Genomic DNA, 26,384 nt, shown 5'->3' with positions numbered 1-26,384 from the left:
TGGTTTCTCGTAAGTAGTCTCAAACACCCAGAATAGAGCTTAAGAAGACTTTTCTTGCATATGGCATCTTGTGTTTAAACAATGTGACCAGTAATGGTGATAGCATTCTGGCTGGGGTTGTGTAGCTGCTGTGTGCTCCACTTGGCTTGGGCTACCACTGGCAAGGAATCGCCTGCCACTTTGCTTTTCTGCTGCTGGTTGACACGATGATGCTGAATATGCAGAGGCATTTGTGGCTTGCCTGAGTGGCAGCTGCAGCGGGAATGGTGTTCAGGACATGAGAGCTTGGGTCAGCTGTGGATGTGTGGTTGTGTTACTGGGTCAGTTAGCCAGACAATGAGGGCTGCCTGGGGAGGGGAGCCAGCCAACAGTGTAGGTACTGATAGATGGTTTGCCCATTCAAAACACTGAAATACTTCTTGGTATTTGACATGATAGAGGAAAATATTTTTGCACTCTGGTACTTGGGGTCATGGTGGTGGCAGGGGAGGGTGTCCTCAATTGGTTCTAGATTCTGTAAGACAGACTTGATAACACCACTGATGTGTTTGTGGCCTTTGAACCAAATGGTGTCCCAGTAGCCTGCTTTTGCCAGTCCCTAATATCTTGTCTGGTAACTGGAAGGCTCTTAGCTGATTAAGTATTCTTTGTACCTCTCTTACTGTCTTGAGTAACTTGAATACTGGTGCATAGATGGTAGGTAGATTCTTATCACTTGGTGAGTACTCTGATAGGGGGTATATCACTATTTGCTCTTGAAGAAGAGATTGTCTTGTGTACACGGATGTTGGGGATGGTGATCTCAAAACCCTTAAACTGAAGTACTGTCACCAGACACTGGGTATTTGTTGCATGGCATGATTAATTGCACTATTAACTTTTTACCATGCTGATTACAATCAGCTTTTTTTCTTCCTAGCCTAGCCTAGTCTTTGAAGTAGAGTTTAGCTTTCACACTACCTTAATACATTAATATAATTCCTTAGTACATTCCTTGTTCCAAGGGAATATTTTAGAGTTTCGCAGCTAAAACCTCTTGTTCTACCACTTAATTTCTCCAGTCCATTTTCTTAAAGAATTGTTTTCTTGCTGTATCTTGAATGCTATCTAGAAAGATTTACTTGAGCTGCCAATGACTATTGTAGTTATATGTTATCAAGAAAAATTCCAACTTACACTGCAAAAATTGCAGACAGTTCTTCACCAAGATCCCATGTCTACGTATCATATAGAAATTCTGGTTATGACCCTTAGTGTAAGCAGTGCTAACTGTCTGCCTCAGCTCTCTGAACAAAACACCATGTAGTTTTGAAACCGGCAAAAAGTTATGGTCCTGGAGGATCCAAAGCTTTGTTTGGCAGTTATTGGCTTATGTTCTGATGATAAAGGTGAGGCTGAAGAGCACTCAATATTTTTGCTGTTTTCTCTTACAGAGAGGCTGCTTATGTTCACCAGTGTAAAGCAATACATTAATTCCTTTGGTTGGCATTTCTTTGTGGATTATTAAATGCTGTTATACTGCTCCCTGAATTTTCCTCATCTATACCAGACTTGATTTGTATGCATGTGCTTCTTGGAATTTTATAGATTGTTATTAACTAGGTAGGGGAGTACTGTCTCTCCAGCCATGGAAAGCGGAGGAGAGGATTTCTTGCATGATCATGGGAAGAAGTAAACAGGAAAAGGTAACTGTATGTGCTGTGCATGACATGTCTCACCTAAATGCCTTGGTTTTAACTTTATTCCTCAACCTTGTGTTTCTTTTTGACATGGGGCCAAGTTTAAACTCCTTGTTGCAGTTTTGTAGAGTTTATATAACACTAAACACTTTGAACAACAGTTCAGCCTTTCACAAGCCGGCTCTTTCAGTCTTTTCACTGCTTTAACATCTTGTTCTCTCATCCGTGTCTTTTAATTCTGACTTGGCTGCTGTCCTGCACCTTTCTTTAAAAGTTGCAGCTGCCTGTCTAGTAGATGTATTTCTTGGGTGTAGTGGTTTCTATACCTCCAGACTTGCTGCTAGTTGCTTTCACAAAACTAACCTTTGTCAGATATTAGACAGAAAAATATAAATGTCCATGTCTGATCCAGTGGATTTGAACTGGTCAAGGAGTCAGAACAGCACTCTGCATCCTGCCATGCTCAAGTTCAGTTTCCTCCCCTGCCACAGGTCTTCCCTGTGGCCTCGATGAAATCTTTAGTCTGTGCCTCCTTTGAGGGTTTCTGCTGACCCAGCTGCATTAGTTGCCAATGTGCAGGTCTGCAGGCAGAGCTGTGTCCTTCTGTTGCTGGTCCTGAATCATAGCCTTGGCTTTAACACTTTTGCACACTGTAAAATCTTCTGTGTTGAACCTGCACTGGAGCTACTTCCCTGGGTCACTTTTTTTCCTTAGAAAAGTGTGCTGACTGTAGGCACGGTGGTAATGCTTATGCCTGTCCTCTCACCTGCAAAGAAAGGTAATAGCACAGCCCTCTGAACACCTGAGGACTAATACTTGCATGGAAGGCACTTTGCAGTGGTAAGGGGCAAACACATATAATACTAGATCATGATGTAAAAACTGCTGTATTACTTGGTTTTCTTAGATATCATTCCATTTTTGGCTAGTTTGACAGATGCTAGAAGCAGCACTTCTGATGATGTGGTAGATTTTGGGAGAGGGTTAACAAAAGATGCATGTTCTCTAATGGACAGGTGTGGTTTAGTTTCGGTAGAAGCTTCATCAAAATGGTTATTGGATAGATCACTTCATAGAGACTACAGCTCTATTTTCTATGGATTTGGATAGGAATTACTGCCATGGCAGTGTGTGGATTTAGGGTAAAGACAGTGATTTAAGATTAGTGGGACTATCATGTGAGGAAAGTGTGAGGATTAACTCAAGGACTCATTATTGGTTATTTTACTGCCACATTTCTGAGGCTTACCAAGGGCATGTATCTTCTGCTGCTCTTCTGCTGAAGTGGATTGCTTGGAATACTATGAGATTATTCAGGCCAGAACCTTTTAAATTGGTAAGTCTAAAACACCATATGCTGTTTTGAGAGGGTGCCCTAAACTGTATTACTGTACTGTAGCTATAGAAGACGTAATGGAGCAAAGCAAAGTGCTGTAGCATGTAGCAAGACAGTATAATGTGCAAGTCTAAACTACAGTCTGCTCAGTGTTTTCCTAAAGCAAACATGGTGTGTTTGAGGGGAAAAACTTGTTTTGCAACATTTCCACATATACAAATGCTGCACTGTATAAATGATTTTATTGTTGTGTCTGCTTCTGTTTATCAAATCAGTGTCTGTACAGATTTGTGGAAAACTAAGTTTAGATTAATTCATGTACCAAATTAATCTTCTTTTCAGAGAGAAGCATTGTTTTATTTGTAGGGAGACCCTTTATGTCTGTATGTGGGACTTGTTACAGAGCTTGTGTCTGCGCTACCTAAATTTCATTAGTGATTTGAGTCTGTTATCTGTCTGAAATTATGCTGTCCAGGGGCCACTGAGCCACCACTGCCTGACTAACACAGGAAATACTTGTGTTTCTGCTGTTGTCTCTGCTGCCTATTGGAAGAGAAGGCTATTAAAACTGGAGTTGTGTTAACTTAGTTGCACAGGTTTTGCATGATTTTTAGGAGAGGACTGTTCTGTTCCATGCTTTTTTTTCCCTTTTCATTCAAATCAAACTCCAGTTCTTCACATAAAAAAGGGATACTTCAGACTGTACATTTCAGCAGATACTTTTCCTCTCTTGACACCTTTGATCACAGACTTAATAATTCCACCTCATTTGCTCATGTAATCTGTTGAGTACTGTTGTTTCTGCTTAGAAGAATTATGTGATGTGGAGATACTTATAGCTTTTTACCAGCTAGGCTCGTAGTTCAATGCCTTAGAAAGCCTCAGGCAGCCTAGAGAGGTAGCACGGGCAATCCAGCATTTCAGTAGCTCTAAAAGAGGCAATAGTAGCTGCAAAGCTGATACCACCAGCAGAAGCAAAGAGGGAGAAATACAGCTTTTGGTTGCCAATTTCTGCAATTAGAAGCTTTCAAATAGGAACAGAGACAAGATGTTCGCAGAAAGGGTTGCAAAGCCAAAGAGGCCGGGCCCCATCTTGGTCCTTTCTTTTATTCGGAGGAGGGGAAAGGGGAGGACTGGGGGCGGACCCGGGGTGACCGGCCAATGAGACACTGCTAAAGAGTTTGAGTTACATTTGGTTTTGCCCGCGTTTGGAACAAAGGAATTCAGAGCACATGACAGAGGCAAGTGTCTTGGGGAAGGGAAGCTCGGAACAGGCAGCAACAATGTGAGGTCTCTTAAGGAGACATGCTTGCTGTGGTTGTTCAGTCTCCACCACCATGGTGAGCTCCCTTCCTGGCACTGCTCTCTTTACTGCCTCTTCAGCTTTCTTCGCCAAACCCTGGCACCTTGGAGCCAGGCCAAGAGCGGGGGGAAAAGATGAGGCATCTCTGCTGCCATCAGCCTGAGCTTGCTGGCCCCCCGTTCAAGCACCATTATCTCAATAGCAGTCCTGGAGTTTGCGGTTGATACCCGGTGCTAAATCTTAATGTCTCTGCAAACAGACAAGGCAGCAAAACAAAGCCTTGCTGATTGCTAAGGTTGAGGACTGTCCTGAAACACATGCACATGTGTTGCTGTTGTCAGTTGTGGTGTTGCTGGAGAGTTGTCTGTTTTTTCCCCCCACCAAAAGACTGCCGAGTAAACAGCACTTGGCTGCTGCTGGGTGCCCTGCAGCCTTCAGTGGCCGTGGGGCCGTGTCGGGGCTCCAGAGCCAGCTTTCTGAGCAGCACCTTGCCTTGTGGACTTTAATCACTGATTAATCCGCATAAAGGGTGGCTGGAGTAAAACAGATTAAACCGGCATGTAGTATCTGTGCTGCCATCTTGTGCACCAGAATTTTATAACACCTTTAAGATTATTTTGTAAATATGGCAGTGTTGTCATGGCAGCAGAAATCTGGTGTGGAAAAATGTTGCTGACATGATTTATTGCTGGTTTAGTGTGCTGTGCAGGTCAGGCAAGGCGTCACTGCTCCTAGCTTCTGCTTATCTGAATTGAATATGAAATGCATCAAGAAGGGCTTTGATCAGGGAAATGAATGTCGCAACAAACTTCACGCCGGCATGCACAGCTCAACTACATGCAATAATGTGCAGTGAGATCTGTATTGTTTTAACATTTATACACAAAGAATCCACACATGAATGTTTCATAGTTTTCACTATAGCTCTTGCTGAAAGTCAGTATCCTCCCTGGTGAAATCATGATGGTAGAAAGCTGATGCTGTTAAATCTAACACTAGCTGGAGACTCAAAGATATGCAGCTTTGAATTTGAACCAACTTATGGAAGTGTAAAAAAACTGACAACTGCAAATTAATCCAAAATTTTTGCTAAAGGATTTGAAACTTTCTTTATGTGCTGAAGTTCTGAGATCTTGTGTAGCCGAGTGATTCATGGTGTCCTCCATGTTGCTACCTTCATGTTACTTCTTGTATGTAACATGAGAGAACTGGTGACTGGACTGACCTATATCATACATTCCTTCACCCTACTGCTGTGGTGACCCACAATCGCAAAATTTTATTTGTTTCAGACAAGATAACTTCTTAGGATGGGTAAAACTTTAGATGCAGTATAGGCTGTCTCTGGAGTATGAATCTAGAGATTCAAATTTGGAACATTGTTTCCAGGGTGCCTGGCTCCAGGAGTAAGTTGGCATCAGAGGACTATAGCTCTGACTTGAGCTAAGGCTCCCATGTGTAAGGAATGTTTGGGGCTGAATGCACCAGAACATGAGGGGGGAAAAAAAAGGGTGTGAAGAAAGCAGTTTTTTCAGCTAACCACTCTATTTTCTGCAGCCTCGAAATCAAGCCTCCAAGGCTGTGCACTTTTTTATACAACTCATAGCTTTTGCCATGATGGTATTCAAATTGTATTGTATCTATTTACATCGGCTAGCTGGAAGCTTTGCATGGTTTTCCTCTGGAAATAACCCATGGCTGTTTGAGAAATAACCTTTTCCTAAGTTTTCTGGTTTAGGAGATGTATCATACTAAAGCTTGCAGTATAATGAGAACAAATTCCAAAGTTAACATACAGGTTTTCTTTATAAACAAATCAACACTACCACCACACCACTAGTCAGCCAAGGAACACACCTAGGTTGCTTTGGCTGCTGTCACCATCCTTTATAAAGCAATATTTAAGCGAATGTTGGCAGCTAAATGAAAATCATATTTTTTTTAAGTAAATGAAGATTTAAGAGCTGAGATTTCTTAACAAATCTGTAGATTCAGAAACTGGAGACATAGTAGTGTGGAATTTTAAATGATGAGCTCACATGCTTCAGACTGTTGTATATTTCTGAGTATGTCCAAGTAAAAGTTTTGACTTAAACCACTTCCACCACTTCAGACATTTAAAGCTAGAATCTAACATTTTGCATTGGGTCTTATTGTGGTTACTATTATTCTCTAGCAGCAAGATTTTTTCCTTTGGAACCAATTGGCCACATTGTACTTTCTAGGGCAGCAGTCTGTTTCACTTGTGCTGAAGTAGACTGAAAGGCTGTGGTTGTGAGCCAGAGAGGTAATAAATGAGAGGTAACTTATGTTTATCTTGTCTTCACTACACCTTTTCCATAGCAGCATGTAGTGTTCTGAGCTGTGACTCTGGAGTCCCATTTTTTACTTCTTTGAAGGTCTGCTCCCCACAAATCTGGTGCCCCTGGATCTTCATCTTGAGGCATAAATCTGAAGGGGCAGGGCAGCAAAAGTATAAATTTCACTGCAAGATTGTGTGCCAAACGTGATGGACTTTGGGTGGGTTGTAAAACATATCCTCTCTTCTCTGCTGAACATTGATTCCAGCATTTGCAGTTTCTTGACCTGTGTGTGTACTTTGCTCACCACACACTGTCAATGACGTCTTCATAAGTGGTTAAGTTTGTAGTGCAGCACTGTGTCTTCCAGTTCCCTTGACCTTGCCTTGAATGAGATTCAGCAGGGGGGTTTTGTTTTAAAATGCAGTCTGAACTAATTGTACTGCCGCTGTTCTCACAGAAAGACAGAATGGTTAAGGTTGGGAGGGACCACAGTGGGTCACCTGGTCCAACTTTCCTGCTCATGCAGGGCTATCCCAGAGCACATTGCATAGGATTGAGTCCAGCCAGTTCTTAAATATCTCCAGTGAGGAGATATCCACAACTTCTCTGGGCAGTCTGTTCCAGTACATAGTCAAATGTGGAAAAAGGATCTCCTAGTGAGCAGCATGCTGTTTGCTGCTCTTGAGTCTGGTATAGAAGGTGTATTGTTATCTTGCCAGAAATTCACTGCTGAACAGCTCTGCCATGGGTTGTCAAGAGTTAAAACAGAACTGAGCAAAGCAAAAGGGAATTGTACCTCAATATTTATTCCTGGCTGACTCTCTAGTACTATATATTGGAACTAAAGTTTTGGAGATACATTTTCATTGATCAGATCTAGGTTTGCTTTTTGTCTAAGGCAAATCCTTTGTTTCTGTGTTGGCAAGTACTGCAGTATTATGAAAATCAAAGTGGGCTGTACTTATGCGTTCCTAAGTATCTCTCCTTAGGAAAATGCCTGTTTATGCATATTTTATCCAAACAGTAAGACTATAACTGGCATGGGTAGCTCTGTAGGACTGTCTGAAGGATTATTAATTTTAGATGAGCTTTGGTGATGCTGTATGCTTTACTCTGCTTCCTGAGTCCCTTTTGTCCCTCCACCATGGAGCAGGGTTTGGGTTTAGCTTAAATGAGTGACCAAATGGACCATCATGGTCACCACTGTCAGTTTTTCATGGCCTACCTCAGTCACTAAGTTAGGGTTGTTAAAAGCACAGTTACGAGATTATGTTGTTGAAAAAGGATGGTAGAAATGCATGTGCACATTTGATAGCTATAATAGCCTTACTCTACCAGCTTGATACTGAAGGAAAACATACTGTCTGAGATTGACTTATAGACCTCATCACGTGTATCAGTGGTATTTACTACTTCTTTTTGGGCAACAGTTTCTGCAACAGACTTAAATGTGACGCTGATGCTGCAGTTCTGTGTGCTCAGGAAAACAGTGGGTGAGCCAATGGCAATGCTGCTTCTTTAGCCCTGAAGAAAAAGAAATTGCTCCAAAGGTATCTATAAATCCTTACTGTCATGTGGATATCCTCTGTTTCACTTAAAGAAACAGAAGTAGAAGGATTTCTGGTTTTCTCAGTCTGGTCTGCTCCTGCTGACTGTACCATGTTATATAATAACCTTCATAAACTCACCAAACTATGTCTTAAAAAGCAGAACCTCACAAGGTTTGAAGTAGTGGTTCTTTCTGTTTAAAACCATAGTTGCCTTTTGGCTGAATCAGTGTAAGGGGAACAAAACTTCTGTAACTGCAAACAGCATTGGGGAGAAAAGTGCTATAGATAATGTTGGTTGACAGGAAGCTCAACATGACCCAGCCGTGGGCACTCACAGCCCAGAGAGCCAAATGTGTCCTGGGCTGCATCCAAAGCCCCATGGGCAGCAGGGCCAGGGAGGGGATTCTGCCCCTCTGCTCTGCTGAGACCCCACCTGCAGTGCTGCATCCAGCTCTGGGGTCCCAGCACAGGAAAGATGTGACTTAGTCCAATGGGTCCCAGAGGAGGGCTGCAAAACTGATCAGGGGGCTGGTGCACCCCTTCTGTGGGGACAGGCTGAGAGAGTTGGAGTTGTTCAGCCTGGAGAAGAGAAGGCTCTGCAGAGTACTTACAGCACCTTCCAGCTGTTTGCATAACTGAGTTACATGGTTGTTTGTATACTAGCAGGATTTAATTAAAATCCTGAGGTTTTCCTTCCTCTGATTAAACATGTGTAAAACACAGTAAATCTTTTCACAGTAGATCTTGTTGTAGCTAAGTTCTGCAACTTCCAGACATTGGTAAAAAATATCTTATATGTAATACAGCTTGTATCTGTGTTCTCAGTCTTGGACACTGATTACCAAATGCTGTAAGTTATAGTTGCCCTATTGCAGACCCCTAATTTTTTCCAGAGTAGATATAACTTTTAGATTTTTGGCTATAAATGGAAAGAAACTTTACATCTTTCAGGTCTGCTCCACTTAGTTCTCTCTAGTTTTTCCCCCTCTTTTTTTCACTGACTTACTAACATCCTCATTCTCAAAAGATTTGTTCTCTTGTATGTTTATCTGGACTTGTGGTTTGACAGGTGTATTCTACATTACTTTTTTTCTTTCTTTGCATCCTCATACTGTTTCCAGGTTGTTCCTCAGGGTACTGCATTTACCCTTTAGACACCGTAGCCTCCCTAACTAGAACAGAAGGGTTCCAGATTAATTTTAAAGGCTTATCACCATGCTGGGAAAAAACCCACAACAGTTTTACTGCTGTTGAATTACAAGAAGTTTGAAAAGCTGAGGAGTAGCTTTCACTTTGGATCAGCATCTCATTTAGAGCTCAGGGAATGACTCAGTTTTATATATAAGTAGTAAATTTTTGTACTGGAAGGAAGAAAATTGCAGGTGGGCACATGTGTGTATCTTCAAAAACAGTTCCAATGCAGTAGCTTTCTGGTGCCCTGGACTTAAGATATTAGAAAAGTCTTTTTACAAGAAAACTGAGAATTTGAAGTGCAAAGAATACAAAATGCTGCTCTGGGCACACTGTTCATATCTCTGGAGATGATCCATTGAACAGCAGAGTCAGCTGTGGCTCATGGTGAATACCTGCTCTGGCTCAGCAAGCTCCTGCTGCTTATCTGTACAATTCTTTTTCTAGAAGACACATCCTAGGAAATAAATTCTATAGGAAAAGCTAGCTGGCTCAGGTAAAAGCCATATTTGCCTGGAAGTACACTTTCTTTGTATATTCTTCCTTGTCTTCTTTGGAGAAGACAAGTGTGATTCCTTAGAGTATAAATCTATCTGGTCTATAAAATGTCATTTAATAAGGGTGACTTTCGGGACCCTTGGCATGGACCCATAATACACAAACATGCAGTGCAGGATAAAGCTGGGAAACTCATCAGGAGTATGATTCTCATCACTGAAGCAGTTTTTGTACTGCAAAACACAGTTCTCCTAATGACACTTGCTTAGTGCAGTTTTGTGTGATATTGTGTTGGATTTATGGATATTGGTTTCCTAAACAGCTATTCGGGTAGTCTGTGCTTCAGTGAAACAACTTTCATATGTCCTGTAACAAATCCAAAAGTGGAATGGAGTAGAACATTTGTCTAGAGTTTTAATGTGAAACAAAATGATGTAGTGAGCTTTCTTCTACTCCATGGTGAAGTAAAAACTGGCTCATTTTCAACTTGGATCCAAGATTTCAGGTTTCTGAAGTCACCCCTATGGATGTGATGTCAGATTTGTAATGCTGTCTTGCTTAAAATGATGCTGCCTTAGTTACAGTAAGCAAAGTGAACTAATGTCTTCAACTTTATTCTTGCCTTTTAGCTTTTTTATTTGTATTGATATTAATGTCCTAAAACCATGAGAGATTGACTAAACAAATTAAAAAAAAAAAATACTGGGAGGAAATAAGCAGATTTAAAGCTCTTGTAATGTGATTTAGCTGCTGGAAATAAGAATAATAACACAGGGCCAAAACACTTAGACCACCAATGTAAGGAACTTCTGGTCCAGTGATTAGGACACGAATCTTTTTCAGAAGGGCTTTGGAAGCAATTTCTCTTGGCTACTCAATATAAACATACTAGATAATATGGTTTCATATCTGTTATTTGCCTTCTGAACTCGTTATGTATTCAATTAATACTGTTTTGTCTCCTACCATGTCTATCACATCTTAAATCTCAAACACACAACTAGTTTAGCACCTTGCAGGATTTAGTCACTGTCACTAACAAGAAGCCGTGTTTCAGTCTACTTACTGCCAGGCAGATCTCAAATGCATGAAGTACCTCGGGCTTTTCAATAAAACCCTCACTCCTCCCTCCAGCACCAGTACTGCATTTCATGGGTGAGAGTGCAGAACTCCCTTGCAGGAAGGAGGATAATCTGCAGGAGTGCTCTGTACTGTGGTGGGCATTGCTGCAAGGTCATGTTGCAGAGCACATTGGCTACAGGAATCTGCCTCACCCAGAACATTGCTGTCCTTGATGTTCAGAAGGTTCAGCACTGGTGTAGAAATCACAGGGTTTTTTTAAATGTAAGCATCAATAATAAACAATGCTCCACATTTTCTTCTAGTTTTCAGCTTAAATTATGGTTTCTTCATAAGCCTAGTACTGTTTAAAATATTTGAGTTAGACCCCTTGGAGTGTGAATACCTCAAAGCATGCTGTTTGTTTGTTGATGGGTCACAATCACAGATACGACTCTCTAATCATTTTGATGTGCCATGCAAATGAATATGTGGACTTTCTCTTTAGCCCTTGTCCTTCTGTTATAATTACATTGTGGTAGTGACATTTAAAGTATGATAGTTGTAGGCAAAAGCTGTCACTCCTATTAAAATACAAATAACAATGTTTCTCAAATGTCTCTGTAGATGGATGGAGGTCTGCTTGGACGAAGAGCTGCCCCCAACTACGGAACTGGAAGAAGGCTTAAGAAATGGTGTTTACCTTGCCAAACTTGCGAAATTCTTTGCACCTAATGTGGTGTCAGACAAAAAGATCTATGATGCGGAGCAGTCACGCTACAAGGTAATAACTTTCTCAGTTCTCTCACCAAGATGACAAAACCCAGTAATGTTTGTATTCCAGCTCTTAAAGATTCCTAAGCATGGCTAGTTAGTTTTCTGTATCTCTTTTAAGGCTGTAGAGACTAGATGGAAGGTGCACAGCTGTAAGAAGCCTGTATAATAAGTTAGAGATATTTTACCCATAGAAAAATTGTTTTGGTGTGGCTTCACATTTTTAAAACTGCACAAATTACACTTCTGGCTCCAAGGAGAACATGAGCTTTGCAATTAATAAAGTTATTTCTCATTAGTAATAGAAGTCAAAAGCAATTTGGTAACTATTTCAAGCTTTCTTCATCTTAGAATGTGAGCATATCTGACATTGACTTCATTAGATCTCTGTGTTTATTTTATCAGGTTTAACTATGAGAAGCAAAAAGCAAGCTACCAGTAAATGAGCTTAGCTTGTTCCCTGCACAGGCTTTTGCTAGCTCCAAGGACCTGGATAATGCAGAAATATATAATCATACACATTAGTCCCACTATGGAAAGCATTATCTCAACATGTAGAGGGGGCAAAAAAAAAAAAAAAAGGTTAAGAATTCTGGTTACATTTAAATGTTTCTCTTGAAAATCTCCAAAACTTCAGAGACTCCTTTTTCCTTTTGCTCTAAAAGATAACATTGAAAATAAAATAAAAATACTTTCCCACTTTATTCTTATGCTGCTGTCATAGGCTTTAGGGAGGGTCAGGTATTCAGGTAGAACTGAAGAATTCCAAGACCTCCTTATCTGTTCTTCATGGAAGTGCTGAGCAGTGTTACTATTTCTGTATTTTGGTTCCTGGTATTTGACATCCAGCCTCTACTCCCAAAGAATACTGAAGGACTGTATAAATTTCTACTTCAATCACAGTCCACCCTGATCCATACAAATCTGGCTTATGTAATGTGAAAGAATGAGCTGAACTCAGTGTGGAGCTGTTGATGTGTTAGAATGCTTCATTAGCAAAATTGAAGCTGTTACACTTTGGTCTCCGGGTTCAAATAAGCAAACATTCCTTGAACTCAGCTTCAGGATATAAAACTGGGAAACAACAGGAGGATCAATAAGTAGAGAATTTGCTTAATGTGACTTTAGTAATCTTCTCCTATGTTTCTAACAGAGATCTGGCCTTCATTTTCGGCACACTGACAACACTGTGCAGTGGTTAAGAGCAATGGAGTCCATTGGTCTGCCTAAGGTAAGCTTTTAAATTTCAGCAAAGAAAGTGGCTGAAATCATTGGCTCACTGAGATCCCCTTTCATCTGCTTGAGCATAAACAGTTCCTTACAGTAAGTCTGCAGGGAAGGGGTAATTCAAAAAACAAATTGAGGAGAAGGTAATGTGGAAAGCAATGGGAGTGTCAGTCCTGTGTTGCTGCTGCTGGTGTGTGTGGGCTGAGGTGGGGGGACACTAGCAGTGTTTGAGCTATATCTTATTGCTAGTGCAGTCTCTGGGGGGGAGGCCCTGAAAGGAATATGGTTTAAAACAGAAAACTTAAATATTTGCTTCCTTTAGGTTACCTCTTCACATCGTGCCTCTTGCTGCCTCTTCCTCTTACTGTACGTCCCAGTTTCTCTGCCTCTACCCTGTTTCCAGACTGTTCTTGCACCCTTCAGTGCATCTGCGTGACTGTGCTGCTGCTCTTCTTCCACCAGCTGCTTTCTTGGGTCACCTCTTATATTTACCTTCCTCCTTGTGGGTCTTCACTTGTCATCTCCCCCCTCTGCTGCTGTTTCTGGGCACCAGTGAGTCTATTTTGGATGAAAATCCTTTAAGAAAGGGCTGTGTGCAAACACCCATGCTGCTTGTTTGTACATTTTTTGGTGGCCACATGCAGCCTGAGGTGAGCAGTTCCCACCCCAGGGTGCCTGAGGGCCAGCAGCCTGGTGCTGCCTGAGGCACTGTGGTCAGGCACAGTGGGGATGCTCAGGCAGCTGCTTGAAGGGCTACATGGGCTAATGGTCAGCTACTGTAGGCAAGTTCACTGCAGGCAACCTCACTGCAGGTGCCCATAACCGGGAAAAGGCACTCATGACTGCCATCAGAAATGCCAGAGAGATGGGAAAGCATCCTGCCTTTTCCAGATCAGGCTTTTTTTTTCCAGTTGAGACCTTGAGCCTTCTGTTCAGCTGGCTGATTTCCACCCTGCCATCCCTCCTCTGAAAGATTATGTTTCTGTTGCAGAGGATGGTCATGGCCAAAAGCTTTCCCAATTTCCCCTCACAAAGCTGTTTTGAGCAAGTGATGAAGAGGGCACTGTGCTCCTGACTTACTCAGTCTGGTCCTATTGACCATAGGACAGTGCAGCCCCGAGTGACCAGCCTGGGCTGGAAGCATGCTGCCAACTCTCACGGTTAACTAAGTCTTTTTATTATATATTTGTGGAGAAACAGTGTTTAGTGACTGGGACCAAGGCCAGGAACAAATTAGTGGTAGAACCAGAACTGGAACTTATGATGTGACTTCTTGGCTAAATTGCTTAATATTCCTCTCTCTCAATATCTTTCTTTGTAAATGATGTATTCACAAAGTTAGGGGTGCTGGCAATTAAAATTATGCATTTGCAAACCATACTTGATAGGTTTGGTTTGTAATGAGGCTTTGCAAATTGTAACTGCATTCCAGGTTTTGGGCGTCTGTAGAGGACAAGCACTACTGGCTGAGCTTATGCCAAAGGACATTTTCTAAAAATCTTGTTGAAATGCTGTCTGCTTATCTTCCTGTTTTCCCCTCTTATTAAATAGCTTTTATGCTTTATTAAGCTCCTCTTTATGAAAACTACTGATAAAGTTAAAATAGCATCAGAAGAGACGTGACTCATAGCTGTATAGAAGTAGCAGCTGAAATTCTGTAAGTTTAAGGTACGGTTCTGCAGAGTAAATGTTTCTGCTCTGTAATAAGTCGTCTTATTTAACTGTGTGCTCTTTGGTTTTTAGATCTTTTATCCAGAGACTACGGATGTCTATGATAGGAAAAACATCCCTCGGATGATATACTGCATTCATGCTCTAAGGTAACTGCTGACAGGAATAAAAGTTATAGTACCTGCCAAAGCTAGGAGTGTAAGTCTTGAAATGGCTTTAGGGCAACCAGTATATCAAAATCTGTCAGAATTTAGAAGTTCATTAATTTTAAGTTGGAGACAAAAGTTGAACTTTGTCAGGGCATTGGCCTAGTAATTTTCAAAATAGAAACTAAGGGCTACTGAATTCAGCACACACATCCCTCTCTCGATAGTACACCCACTTGCAAAGTGAGCATACAATTTCAAAATGCATACTTCAACAGAAATCAAGCAAATTAACAGAAACTTAGCAAAACATTAGTGCAACCATGGAGCAGACATGCTGATTAGAGTGAAAATTATGATGAACTGACATATTTCTGTCCCAAAACCGAAGCAATTACTTTATTCTGTGGTAATTTATGTAAAAATGAAACATTTTCAAAGATTTCAAAATTCTGAGCAACTTGACTTCTAAGGTAAACTAAGAGCCTTTCACTACACCATTGAAAGTAGAGATTAAAATTTTTTCATGTTCTGCCTTAAGGTTTTCTTGATGTTTAGCACAAAAACATCTGCCCTGTGCTGTCCCTGGTGTGAGAGACAGTGGTATTGGCAGACAGCTCCACTCTCCTGTGGCTCTTCTAGTTCATTTCCTGCACACAGAGACCTTTCCCTTTAAATATTTTTTGGCACTAATCTTTCAGAGAACATAATTAACTTACACCCCAAACTTTCTTCTGTTTTTAATGGTGTTCAAAAGTACATCAGCTGCTCCAGGGCTAACAGACAGAAACTCTTCAATACATGCTTTATTAAACCTTTTTTTAGGGCTAATCCTTGAAATTGTGACCACTCTTGCACTCTGGGATGTGCAGTCACTCCCAGTAAACAGGACTTACCACTAAAGTTCACTGTATTTGCTTTATATGCCAGGTGTTCAGTTGACAGTTCAGTATATTTTTGCCGTCTTTGACGGGAGCTGCCCCTTGAAACTATTATACTTGGTGTAATGTTACCTGGGAAGTGACTCCAGGACTATTTGAGTGTGGCTCTTGCCTGTAAAGAGGATCCATGGGGCTATAACCCTAACCAGGTCAGGCTGACTCAGTGGGCTGTGTGCCCCCCCAGCTGTGTTATGGGCCAGCTCAAACATTTTGCAGAAGGTGGAAGAACACATTTAATTTTTCTAGTATTTGCCCCTCATGTACATAGGACGTATTAACTGTGAATTTGAATGCTACATAAACAACAATCCCATCAAATGCCTTCATAATATCTGCCTTATGATTTCAATGGCAATAACTCTCATCCTGAACTGAGGTTTACAATGGATTGAGCTATGGTAGAAATTTTCTTTTCTCTATTGACATGCCCCAGGATTTATGCCATCACCAGAATTAGTCTGTGTTGTCTCAGTTTTTCCTTCCAAGTTTGTCCTGTTTAAATTACTTTTTCTTGATGCATATCAACACAAAGCTCTAACTCTGTACTTCTGTACTTAGTATGGTGGGGCTTTTTTAGTTCTATTATTTTAGAAGTGAACTTTATATCATACGTGTCATGCCACACTGAAAGGGACTAGGCCTGGAATGCTTTTATTTATGATGCTTTCCCATGAGGTTGTAGGCTCCTGTGCCTGCATCCTGTGCAGGAGGTAAGAATAGAAGAAACAATGACTGAGCTTTATTTACTTCTGTACCTTTTCCTAAAATGCTTGCTATAAGTCCTTCACTGGAGTTTTTCAAATCAAACTCCAATCTCAGTACTGAATGGCACTCAGGCTACATTGAAAACTGTCTGGCAAAGAATAGAATTGAGGACAGGTCACTTTGCTTGGCCAGCCGTGTTCCCAGGTGGGTTGGCACCAGAAGAATGCTGAGCTGTATCTGAAACATATATTTGACATCTGAAAATAGTAACATTTTTCAGGGAAAGTCATTGGCTGTTTATTATTTTGCTGATCTGCTGCTGCTAGGAGGCCTGAGGATAGATGGTTACTCTAAGCATGATTATTTAAATATAGTTTTAGGTTATGTCCTGATTCAAGTCTGAGGTTAAGACCATTGCACTTAAATCATTTGGAATGACTTGTGCTGTCAAATACAACACAGCTCTGGCCAGGAAGGAGTGACTTAGCAAACTATTTCTTATTATACTCCTGTTGAATGTAATTACCTCTTGCTTTTCTCTTACTGAAACATCAATACTTAAAGTATTGACTGGGACCAAGGCCAGGAACAAATTAGTGGTAGAACCAGAATTGGAGCTTCTGGTTCCAACTTGAAAAATACAAAGGCATAGGTTTCATTTCTTGCACCGTTTTTCTTGTGAAAGCAGACTTGGATTTGTTCCTGCACTAAGTGAGGTTAAAAACAGCTTCATTTAAATTAAGATGTTAACAGTGATTCTTCTTCATAAATAGCAGTGCTTGGAGATGTTTTTTCCCTGAAAAATTTAGTTTTCAAATTTTGATCAGTGATCTTGCAAGAAGATCACTGCTACATCTTAGACAAACTATCCCTCTAGAAGCTGGACAGCTTCAAAACATTGTTTTCCTAGGAAGCAGCAGAATAACAAGCATGCCTTGAAAGAAAAAAACATGCTATTTTCAAATCTGTTTTTCACAGCATGTTATACATGAGCTAAGCATAAAACAAGTCGTGGGAACATCTGCCTGATATGAAATGCAGTTCTGTATGGGTGATGCTTTGTATTGAAAGGAGTTTCACCTAGGAACTGCTCTTTCTCCTTTGTTTTTCCTTTGCTCCTGATGCCTCCATATTCAGTTTTCTTAACCATGAGGCCCCTGCTTTTGACTTTGTGTGTTTTCTGAGGTTCAAGTTACACAATAAAAGCATTAAGCAAGCTGTTTCAAGTGAAATTATATGTTAACTCAGAGTAGAAGTGTCTTTGTGTTCCCTGCAAGACTAGAAGAACATTTTCAGCACCATCTGGTGGTTAATAAGTTTACCAAACAAAGGAGCATAGGAAATATCACACATGGTTCAACATCCTTCTGGAAGTGCTGAACAGCAAAAAAAATACTATTTAATGTTCATGGCACTCTTTCTTCTTGTATCTTTTTATTGTGATGACCCAAAAAAGAGTCAGCATAGAGATGCTGCTGATTTCCATAGCTTTTTGTATGACACCCAGCATTTCAGACAGGATTGTGTCCCTGTCTCAAACTTGGAGCAAAATCTCTTTCTACCCAGAAAAGGCTGGAAGGCAGACCAGGGTAACAGAGGAACCTGGTTCATTACTATAGTCATGTAAAGTCTATGTGCTGTTTTTCCCCTGAAGTAGCTAATTTGCATTTTGGACAGATTTGAAAGCTAAGAATGGCATCAGCAATGATTTTGAGAGGCTGCAAAGGAGCGTTGATCTACCTGATATCCTTTGTTGTGTTCATCCAGATGGGGACAGGACAGAGGAGTAGCTGTGGCAGCGTGGAAGATAAATGCTGATTCCACATGCTCCTAAATAAATACACCAGCTACAAATATGTGCTTTGAAATCTCATCCTATTATTTGCTATTAGCAAAAAACCTCTCTACAACAAAACACAAAAGGGAAATATGCCTCTCTGGAAACAAAAACCCTAAACCCCAAAGCACAATTGCAATGAATGATGTTGGGGTGAAGTAAGTTTGAAAATAGGTGGAAAACAATCCTTTTGGAGGAATGTGTTGTTTAAGTATTGATTTTAAAATCTATCTTTTTTGATTCTTTCTTGCTTAACTCGTTTATTGAATTTCACTGCTAAATTATAGAAACATCAGTCTTTTGTAGATAAACACATGCCTTGTGTTTGGAAGCTACTGATAAAATATATATGTATTCAGCTGTTTTCTTTCAGATAGCACCCCAGAGCTCTAGGAATGGGTGAAGATATTTTTCATGCTATATTGAAATAAAAATATTAGCTCTTGGAGAGTACATTGAATCAACTTTCTTTGTTTTCCAAGAACAAAATAGCTAATGACACAAATAATTTTGAGATGGTGTTGGATGGACTTACAGGGTCTTGTTCCTCTACACTTAGTAAGAAGGGTTTCAGTGATTTATGTGTCTTCAGCTAGTAATTACAGGGATGTAATTAATGCAAGTCAAAACAGAACATAGATCCAAAGATATAAGCTGTGCTAAAATGCTTTCAGATCTCAATTTTACCCCAATACTATCTTTTGCATTTCTTTACCTATCTTTCACTAAGGTTTTCTACTTGTTTATAAATCCCCTGTGACCTGAGATACACTGACAGTGACTCTCTCTTAGAGATGCTTCTTTTTCTATAAGACTTAAAAATACAGAACAAAGAAAATTTTAGTGTCAATTTATTCTGTACTGGCTCTTGTAAGTCAAGGGTTAAAGGACAAAGCTTCATAAAAGTGCTTTTCTCTTGTACAGAAAGCAAACCACTGAATCACATACGGAACTTTAAAGCCTAATTTTCTCCTTTGCAGTTTATATCTCTTCAAACTAGGATTAGCTCCACAGATCCAGGACCTCCTGGGAAAAGTAGACTTCACAGGTAAAAAAATGCTCATATAATCATATGTTAGATAGTTTTTTTTACCCTGTAAATCTGCTAACATTGTGCATATATTCTATTATGGCTCTCTCCTCTGAAAACATTGTTGCAAACACTGTTACAAATTAAACAGGTGGGAGGCTGCTATTTTTAATGATTGTCAGTCTCCAAGGGACAGGAGGGAGCGAGTTTGCATGGAATACTTGTCATATCTTAGAGTCTTTCAAAATGGGGAGGAAAACTGCTCAGAAGCCCTGGGCACAAGCACTTTCAGAAACGTTTTTGTAGGTCTGGTTGTTCATAGTGCTTTTGTTCTGATAATGTTTCCTTTTATTTTTTTGTCTGAACAGAGGAAGAAATCAGCAACATGCGAAAGGAGCTAGAGAAATATGGTATACAGATGCCATCTTTTAGCAAAATTGGTGGGATTCTGGCCAGTGAGTTATCAGTGGACGAAGCTGCTTGTAAGTGTGACTCTTGTGCTCTCTACCGAGTGCTTTGACAGGATGCTAACAAAATATTTTCTGTGTTCTAATTCACTTTGTTTGCCACCTCTTAATAACTAGAAAGAAAAGCAAGCAAGTTTTCACTATCACATTGCTTCATTGTTAGAAGGCCTCTTCAAAATTTGCAGTCTGAGTTTTTTAGTATCCCCATTGAACCATAGGAAGTGCTACCAGAAGCAAAGATTACTTACAGTATTTTGAATGGGTTTAATGTTTTGTTAGCTAGTGCTCCTCTAGAATAATGAATTGGGCTCTGTGCGTGCCTCTGCACCATGTGGGTACAATGTAGATGGCCATGGGAACATGGATGTGTATTTTCTGTGTCTTCTCTTTTTATTTTTTGCCTTTTGCAGTTTTCCTAAAACACCCAAACAGGTTGGTGTGAGGACAAGTCATTGTTCCAGACAGACAACTCTCTCACATATGGTGTTATGTATATGGAACTTGCCTCCATGGGTAGCTTTCAATCTGTCTGACCACTGGCATGTGACCCACAGCATGGTAGAACCCTGCTGGGGGGTAGGTCCTGCTGGACAGTTATGGTTCTTTTGAACCTGTCTTGAACACCTTCCATTCAAAAACAGAATTAAATACTTTTTCTGCTGCCCATGCCTATTCATCTGTAAGTCTGGGTGGTTTTCTCTATATCACTTTTTTTTTTTAAGAAATGAAGTGATATATTACAAAAAAATTGCCTGCGTTTAAATGATGTGAAATCAAGTGTGCCCACTTAAATCAACACTTGAGCTCCAGTAATTTTGTTCAAGATCCCATTCTTTTCAGCAGAGTAAACTGAAGAACAGAAGGGCTGGCTTTAGTATGTTCCATTGCTGCTTCATTCAATCTTGCAAAGTGGCAAGCTGATTCATTATGGTATTTAGTGTGCTGAAAGTTTCAGAGCCCACAACACACTGATGTTGATTCACATTATCTGTGTTGTCTATTTTGAAGCCTGCTTAATATGTGCATGCTTCACCAAAGCTAGCTCTTAAAATGCTGCCTTTTGAAGTGGCAGGAGTTTTTTAGCAGATTTTTAGATATTTAGTGACTACGAAGCATTTTTTCAGGGAGCTTCCTCTGCTGAAGATGAAAGGGCTGAAACATCCTTCACTGAAAGCCTTATTATAGTGTGTAGGGCTTCCTTTAATTCCTGAAGTGTTTTCAGTCTTAGAAAAGCAGGGTTTCCTTATGCTGGTTCTGTCCCTTGCTCTGCCCCACAACAGGAAACATCTGCTATAGGAACCCTCACACACTAGGGAGGTTGGATAATGGAGATCCTACCAGAGGAAGGTGTCTACCATCCTTCCTAAGTGGAGTATGCAAAAGGAGATATGAAAGTGAAACAACTGCTGATGACTCCTACTCAGCTCCAGCAATTGTATAAATCAGCATGGAAAGAATAAGCTTAAGTGCTTTTACAGAGAGCTCATTCTTCAAGGAAACCTCTCTCTTATTCTGTGCCTCCAGCCTGCTCTTTCAAGTCCGATCAGGCTGTTTCTTTTGGTAGGTGGGTTGACATCTACCAATATCCGTTCAATTCTCTCCTATCTTGAACCTCTCTTTTGTCTGCTTTTTGCTAGCTTCACTTAGGTTAGTGAAGCTTCTTACACAACTGTGGAAGAGATAATATCCTTCCTGTGTGTTCTGTGAGGATGTTTGGAGCATGTATGTGCCTAAGTACAGATTTCTTAGTCCCTTGGAGTGGATATGGATGTACACAGAACCACAGAATGTCTCAAGCTGGAAGGGACCCGTATGGACAGTTGAGTCCAAGTTCCTGATCCTCACAGGATTACCTAAATCTAAACCACAGAGCTAGGAGCATTGTCCAGATGCTCCTTAAACTCTCTCAGGTTTGATGCTGTGACCCATTTCCATGGGAAGCCTGTTCCAGTGACTTACCACCCTCTCAATGAAAAACCTTTTCTTAATGTTCAATGTGAACTTTGTCTTTTCACAAAGTTTAGTGACAAACAAACCCCTGAAAATCCTCCATTATGCTAGCTGTTTGTACTACCCCGCTGATATTGTGCTGAGCTGAGCTCGAGTGAAACAATTTTAGAACAATTTTCTGGCATGAACTTAGTGCTAAGCAATGGATTATCCGCCAACAGCTATGCAAGTCCCAGTAGCTGCCATCTCTGAGGATGTATAGCTTCACTTCATCCTTCATTTGCCCCATTGAGTTTTCAGTCATATGTTCTTTTGTCTGACTTCCCTAAATTTGTACACTCCTTTGTTTTTCTAAAACCACAAATCTGAGGCATCTTTGCTTTCTTTCATAAACTTGAGTGAAACTGAAGTCTTTCAGACTCTGATATTTAGACCGTCAGTTAAACTTAACCTAAATAACAGCTTTTTACTGCATGCTTTTCTCCACTTTGTCAGAACCACGCAGGGCCATGTAGAGAAAGGTTATTGACAGACTAAGGAAAGATGGTCATTGTGTTTTGCCTTCACACATCTCCTTGGTGGCATGAAAGTAAATCCTAGGCAAGCTGCTGTGATGATAAATGGGGAACTGCAATGTTCCTCCTTTGGGATATGATCTAGATACATATTTATCAGGAATTACATTTTATATAGCAAAGCCTGTAAAATATTCGAGATTAATGTGCCACCAGACAGCCATTGGGGTCTCTTTGTGGCTTGAAGGTACAGATAAAGTGCAGCTCTAGTGTAAGTCCTTCACTTGCACTAGAGTGATCTTAGGACCAAATGTGTGCAGGGAGTAACTGGGAGGCGTGTGTGAGCCACTACTCTAAACTTAATTCAGCTGTAATTGGTTTTGAATTTGTACACTAATGCAAATTTACTGTGTGAAAAAACATGAGCTTGTCTGACTCTGAAGTTTTTGGAGTCAAGCATTTGTTTAGTAGCTGAAGTTTTCTTGTTTTCTCAAAGGAAAGGCTTAACACTTAAGCTGATCAATGGCTGTAGTGAGTCCTATGACACTTTTTTCCCTTTTTCCTGTGTAGTAATATTTTGAGAACCCTCAAAAGCCTGCTGGGTGTTTTTTGCCTCCATTTGAAGTCTGCTGTTTTGCTGTCTCGTGGCAGGTGACAGGAGGAGGAGGGACCATTACATCAGTGTCTCTCATGTGCCTGGTGGTTTGTGGAGATTTTGATGTGCAAAGAACCATCTCAGAGAGGCTTAAATGTGATGTGCAGGGCTGCATCCTGCCTGGGGTGTGGGGGGGATCTTAAATGTGTTTTTCCAGAGGACAAGTTTATTGGATCTTCAATTTCCTTATTCTTGTGTAGCATCTCTCAGGTATACTCCATTTAGACAGTACTTTTATATGGACACAAACATGCAGCTTGAAGGTAAAAAAATACTTTCAATTCCTACATGTAATTACCTTCTAAATAAAATAGGACTTGAGTGATAAAATGTAACCCATATTTTATTGTCTGTCAGTACAGTATTAACCATGTTACGGTTTAGCCCCAGCCAGCAGCCAAACCCCATACAGCTTCTCACACACTTTCTCAGGTCTTGCTGGTGGGGGAATATCAGAAGAGTAAAAGCTGGAGAACTCATGGGTTGAGAAGAAGACAGTTTAATAGGGAAAGCAAAGGCTGTGCACACAAGCAAAGCAAACCAAGGAATTCATTCACTGCTTCCCATGAGCAGGAAGGTGTACAGCCATTCCAGGAGAGCAGGGCCCCATCACATATGATGGTGACTTGGGAAGACAAAACCCCATAGCTCCAAATGTTCCCCCCTTCCTCCTTCATCCCCCCCATTATACACTGAGCATGGTGCCACAGGGTCTGGAATATCCCTTTGGTCAGTTGGGGTCACCTGTCCTGGCTGTGTCTCCTCCCAGTCTCCTAAGCACCCCCAGTCGCCTCCCCAGTGTGGCAGTACCAAAAGCAGAAACAGCCTCGGCTCTGTGCAAGCCCTGCTCAGCAACAGCAAAAACATCTCTGTATTATCAACCCTGAGTTCAGCACAAATCCAAAACACACCCCCATACCAGCCACTGAGATGAAAATTAACTCTACCCCAGCTGAAACCAGCACACCCCAGTTTGGGTGAAGGGTGAACGTGGAGCAGACAGTGATTTGCCACCTTTAAGTAAACACAAAGTTCTACAGTCTAGAGAAAACATGGAGTGGAATGTTCTAATCTGTAAATTGTTGAACACAAACACACCTTTCAAATAAATCAGAAGAAACAGTGACAGCTTTGACTTTTTTGCTTCCTGATATTTAGGACTATGCTTTCAATTTTAGTGCATGCAGCTGTAATAGCAATCAACGAAGCTGTTGAGAAGGGAATAGCTGAGCAAACCATTGTGACTCTGAGGAACCCAAATGCAATGTTGCTCAATGTGGATGAGGAGCTGGCACAGGACTATCAGAATGAGCTCTTTGACGCTAAAAGGAAGAAAGAATCAAATGCAAGACTCAAGGTAGTGGTGTTTTATTTGTACTCCTAGTACATGTGTTCCTTCATGTTTCTTCTTATGCTGTAGTATTATTGTTTCAAAAATTAACCTAATTTTTAAAATTAGTACAATTAGGAAGAAACCCCCACTTTTAAGATAATGAAGAGAAATAATGGTAATGCAATGAGCTAAAAGCCAATTTTATAAGAATATGAGTACTATGAGTATGATGCAGCTTAACTTTGCCCAAAGGCTAAAAATACCAGAAGACTAAATACTAAAGAAGGCTAGTTTTCCTCCATTAATTGCTTTAGAAAAAACAAATTTACTGCTTAAAAAGTTGTAAACAGAATAATACCCTTTTTTGAGTATAACCTCTGTCACAGATGTTTAATATGAAATTATTTACATGAGAGCGAATGGTCTCCATAGTTTAAAATGCTATACTATATTTACATTATTATTTTACAGGAAGCAGTAAACTGCTCAGCCAGTTACGACAAAGTGCTAATTTCTTCAGTTCACTTAGTCAACAAATTGCTTTACAAATACATTCAGTAAATGCTTCAGCTGATGCACTTTTAATGACTTCGGCTAATAGGTTTTCTCTCTGCAAACTGTTTTGTGTGAACTAGCAACAATTTTGTTTTCTTAGAATGGCACAATTTCTGATGAAGAGAGAGATGTCTACGAGGAGTTGCTGACACAAGCTGAGATTCAAGGCAATATCAATAAAATAAACAGTAAGCTATTCTGGATCCTTGTGGAAGTATGCACACAACACGTGATCTTCCAGATTCCAGCTGAACACAACTTGAGTCCACCTGAACAAACAAAATATTTCTATGGAAACTTGTAAAATATGCACAAGTAGCTAATATCTGTCTACAATTGTTTTTTTCATGCTATTCCTTCTCTACTAATCTTTGGCAGAGGGGGCTAATGTCTGTTTGTGGTTTTTGCTGTAAGGTTCAGAATGAAATCATTTATTGCCTGCTCTGTTTCCTTACATTCTTTTTGTGTGCAGAATACTGTAAATTTTGACCCCCTCTTCTGTACAGGCCCAAAATTCATTCATAAGCTTCCACTTAGATGTGGTTGAACTGCTTCCACACAGGCTCACACAGAGCCAGAGACTCCCTTTGTAGGACTGGACATGAAAGAGGTAATTCTCCACTAAGTAAAGATTGCCACCCTAGCTGGCTTTTACAGAAAGTGAGATGCTGACAGCAATGGACTTTTTTTCCCCATGAAAGCCTTATTTGCTGTTTATAGGCATTGTTTTCATTTCAGTTCACATAGCTTTAGTCCAAGTGAATGAGGCTATTGACCGGCAAGATGAAGGGGCACTGATGGCAGGTTTGAACCGTCCTGCTCTGAGCCTACTTGAAGTTCTGCCACAAAATTCCGCATGGTACCTATTGCAATTGTGTGATTCTAAAGAACAGAAAATGCAGGTAATTGAATGGAACAGGTACTACGTGTCAGTTTGCACATTTTTAGCTGGTTTTAATCCAGAGAGAAATTATCTTTACTCTGACTTTCAGCATCATTTATGAAAAGTTTTATAAAGATTTGAGAATAATTGATGAACTAATCAACACCAAAGAGCTGCATTTGCTCTAAAGAGCATGATATCCTTGTGAGTATTTACTAACTAAGATATAAGAAGAAAATTTAAGATATAACATGCAGCCCCTAATACTTTGTTTCCAAAATTAGTTATAACTTGAGTACAAATAAAGGTAATATTGAACATTAACATCATTAACATCGAGTTAAAGTGCCAATTGGGTTTTAAGGAGAAAATCTATTATTTTAACTAAGATGAAAATCACAGGAAAAGATTAATGCTGTGTTTACTGAGCCTTGTATTTGATGCACAGGTGATAGTACAATCAAATCCCAGTGTACCATCACCGGACTTTATCCCCTATCTCCCATCAAACAAAAACATAATTAAATTTTGTTTTTCTGATCTGTTAGATAGCAGGCATTCCAAATATGCTCGACAAAAGTGAAATACAGAAAGAAGTTAGTGTTGCCAATGCAGAAGCTGAGGCTCACAAGCTTAGTGAGTAACTGTTCTAATACTCTTTACCATCACCATTTAGTTATGTTAAGCTAATTGAGTCCACCATTTCTTGCACATAAACAAGGTTTCTCAAAATGAAACCATATGTATTGCATTTTATTCTCATAATCTTTCTTCTC

The 26,384-nt window shown here is 40.3% G+C and overlaps 1 protein-coding gene across 3 annotated transcripts in view; it reads left to right on the top strand.

Annotated features, from left to right (window-relative positions):
• LOC309585049 (ras GTPase-activating-like protein IQGAP2) overlaps positions 1 to 26,384 on the top strand; it is a gene marked incomplete at both ends in the record, with an annotated part of 123,309 nt that overhangs the window by 52,861 nt on the left and 44,064 nt on the right. Inside the window, 9 exons of one of the 3 annotated variants that reach the window (XM_082301499.1) lie at positions 11,547 to 11,703; positions 12,847 to 12,924; positions 14,664 to 14,740; positions 19,201 to 19,268; positions 19,619 to 19,732; positions 24,016 to 24,194; positions 24,826 to 24,913; positions 25,464 to 25,627; positions 26,157 to 26,244. In XM_082301499.1, the coding sequence (XP_082157625.1) occupies positions 11,547 to 11,703; positions 12,847 to 12,924; positions 14,664 to 14,740; positions 19,201 to 19,268; positions 19,619 to 19,732; positions 24,016 to 24,194; positions 24,826 to 24,913; positions 25,464 to 25,627; positions 26,157 to 26,244 (1,013 nt within the window). Of the gene's footprint in view, positions 1 to 11,546; positions 11,704 to 12,846; positions 12,925 to 14,663; positions 14,741 to 19,200; positions 19,269 to 19,618; positions 19,733 to 24,015; positions 24,198 to 24,825; positions 24,914 to 25,463; positions 25,628 to 26,156; positions 26,245 to 26,384 lie in introns of all 3 variants that reach the window. The other 2 variants (XM_082301498.1, XM_082301500.1) reach the window with 2 other exon arrangements.

This window comes from Coloeus monedula, assembly GCF_965178545.1.
Source record: "Coloeus monedula genome assembly, chromosome: Z".
NCBI lineage: Eukaryota > Metazoa > Chordata > Aves > Passeriformes > Corvidae > Coloeus > Coloeus monedula.
This window is presented reverse-complemented; position numbering and strand designations above follow the sequence as displayed.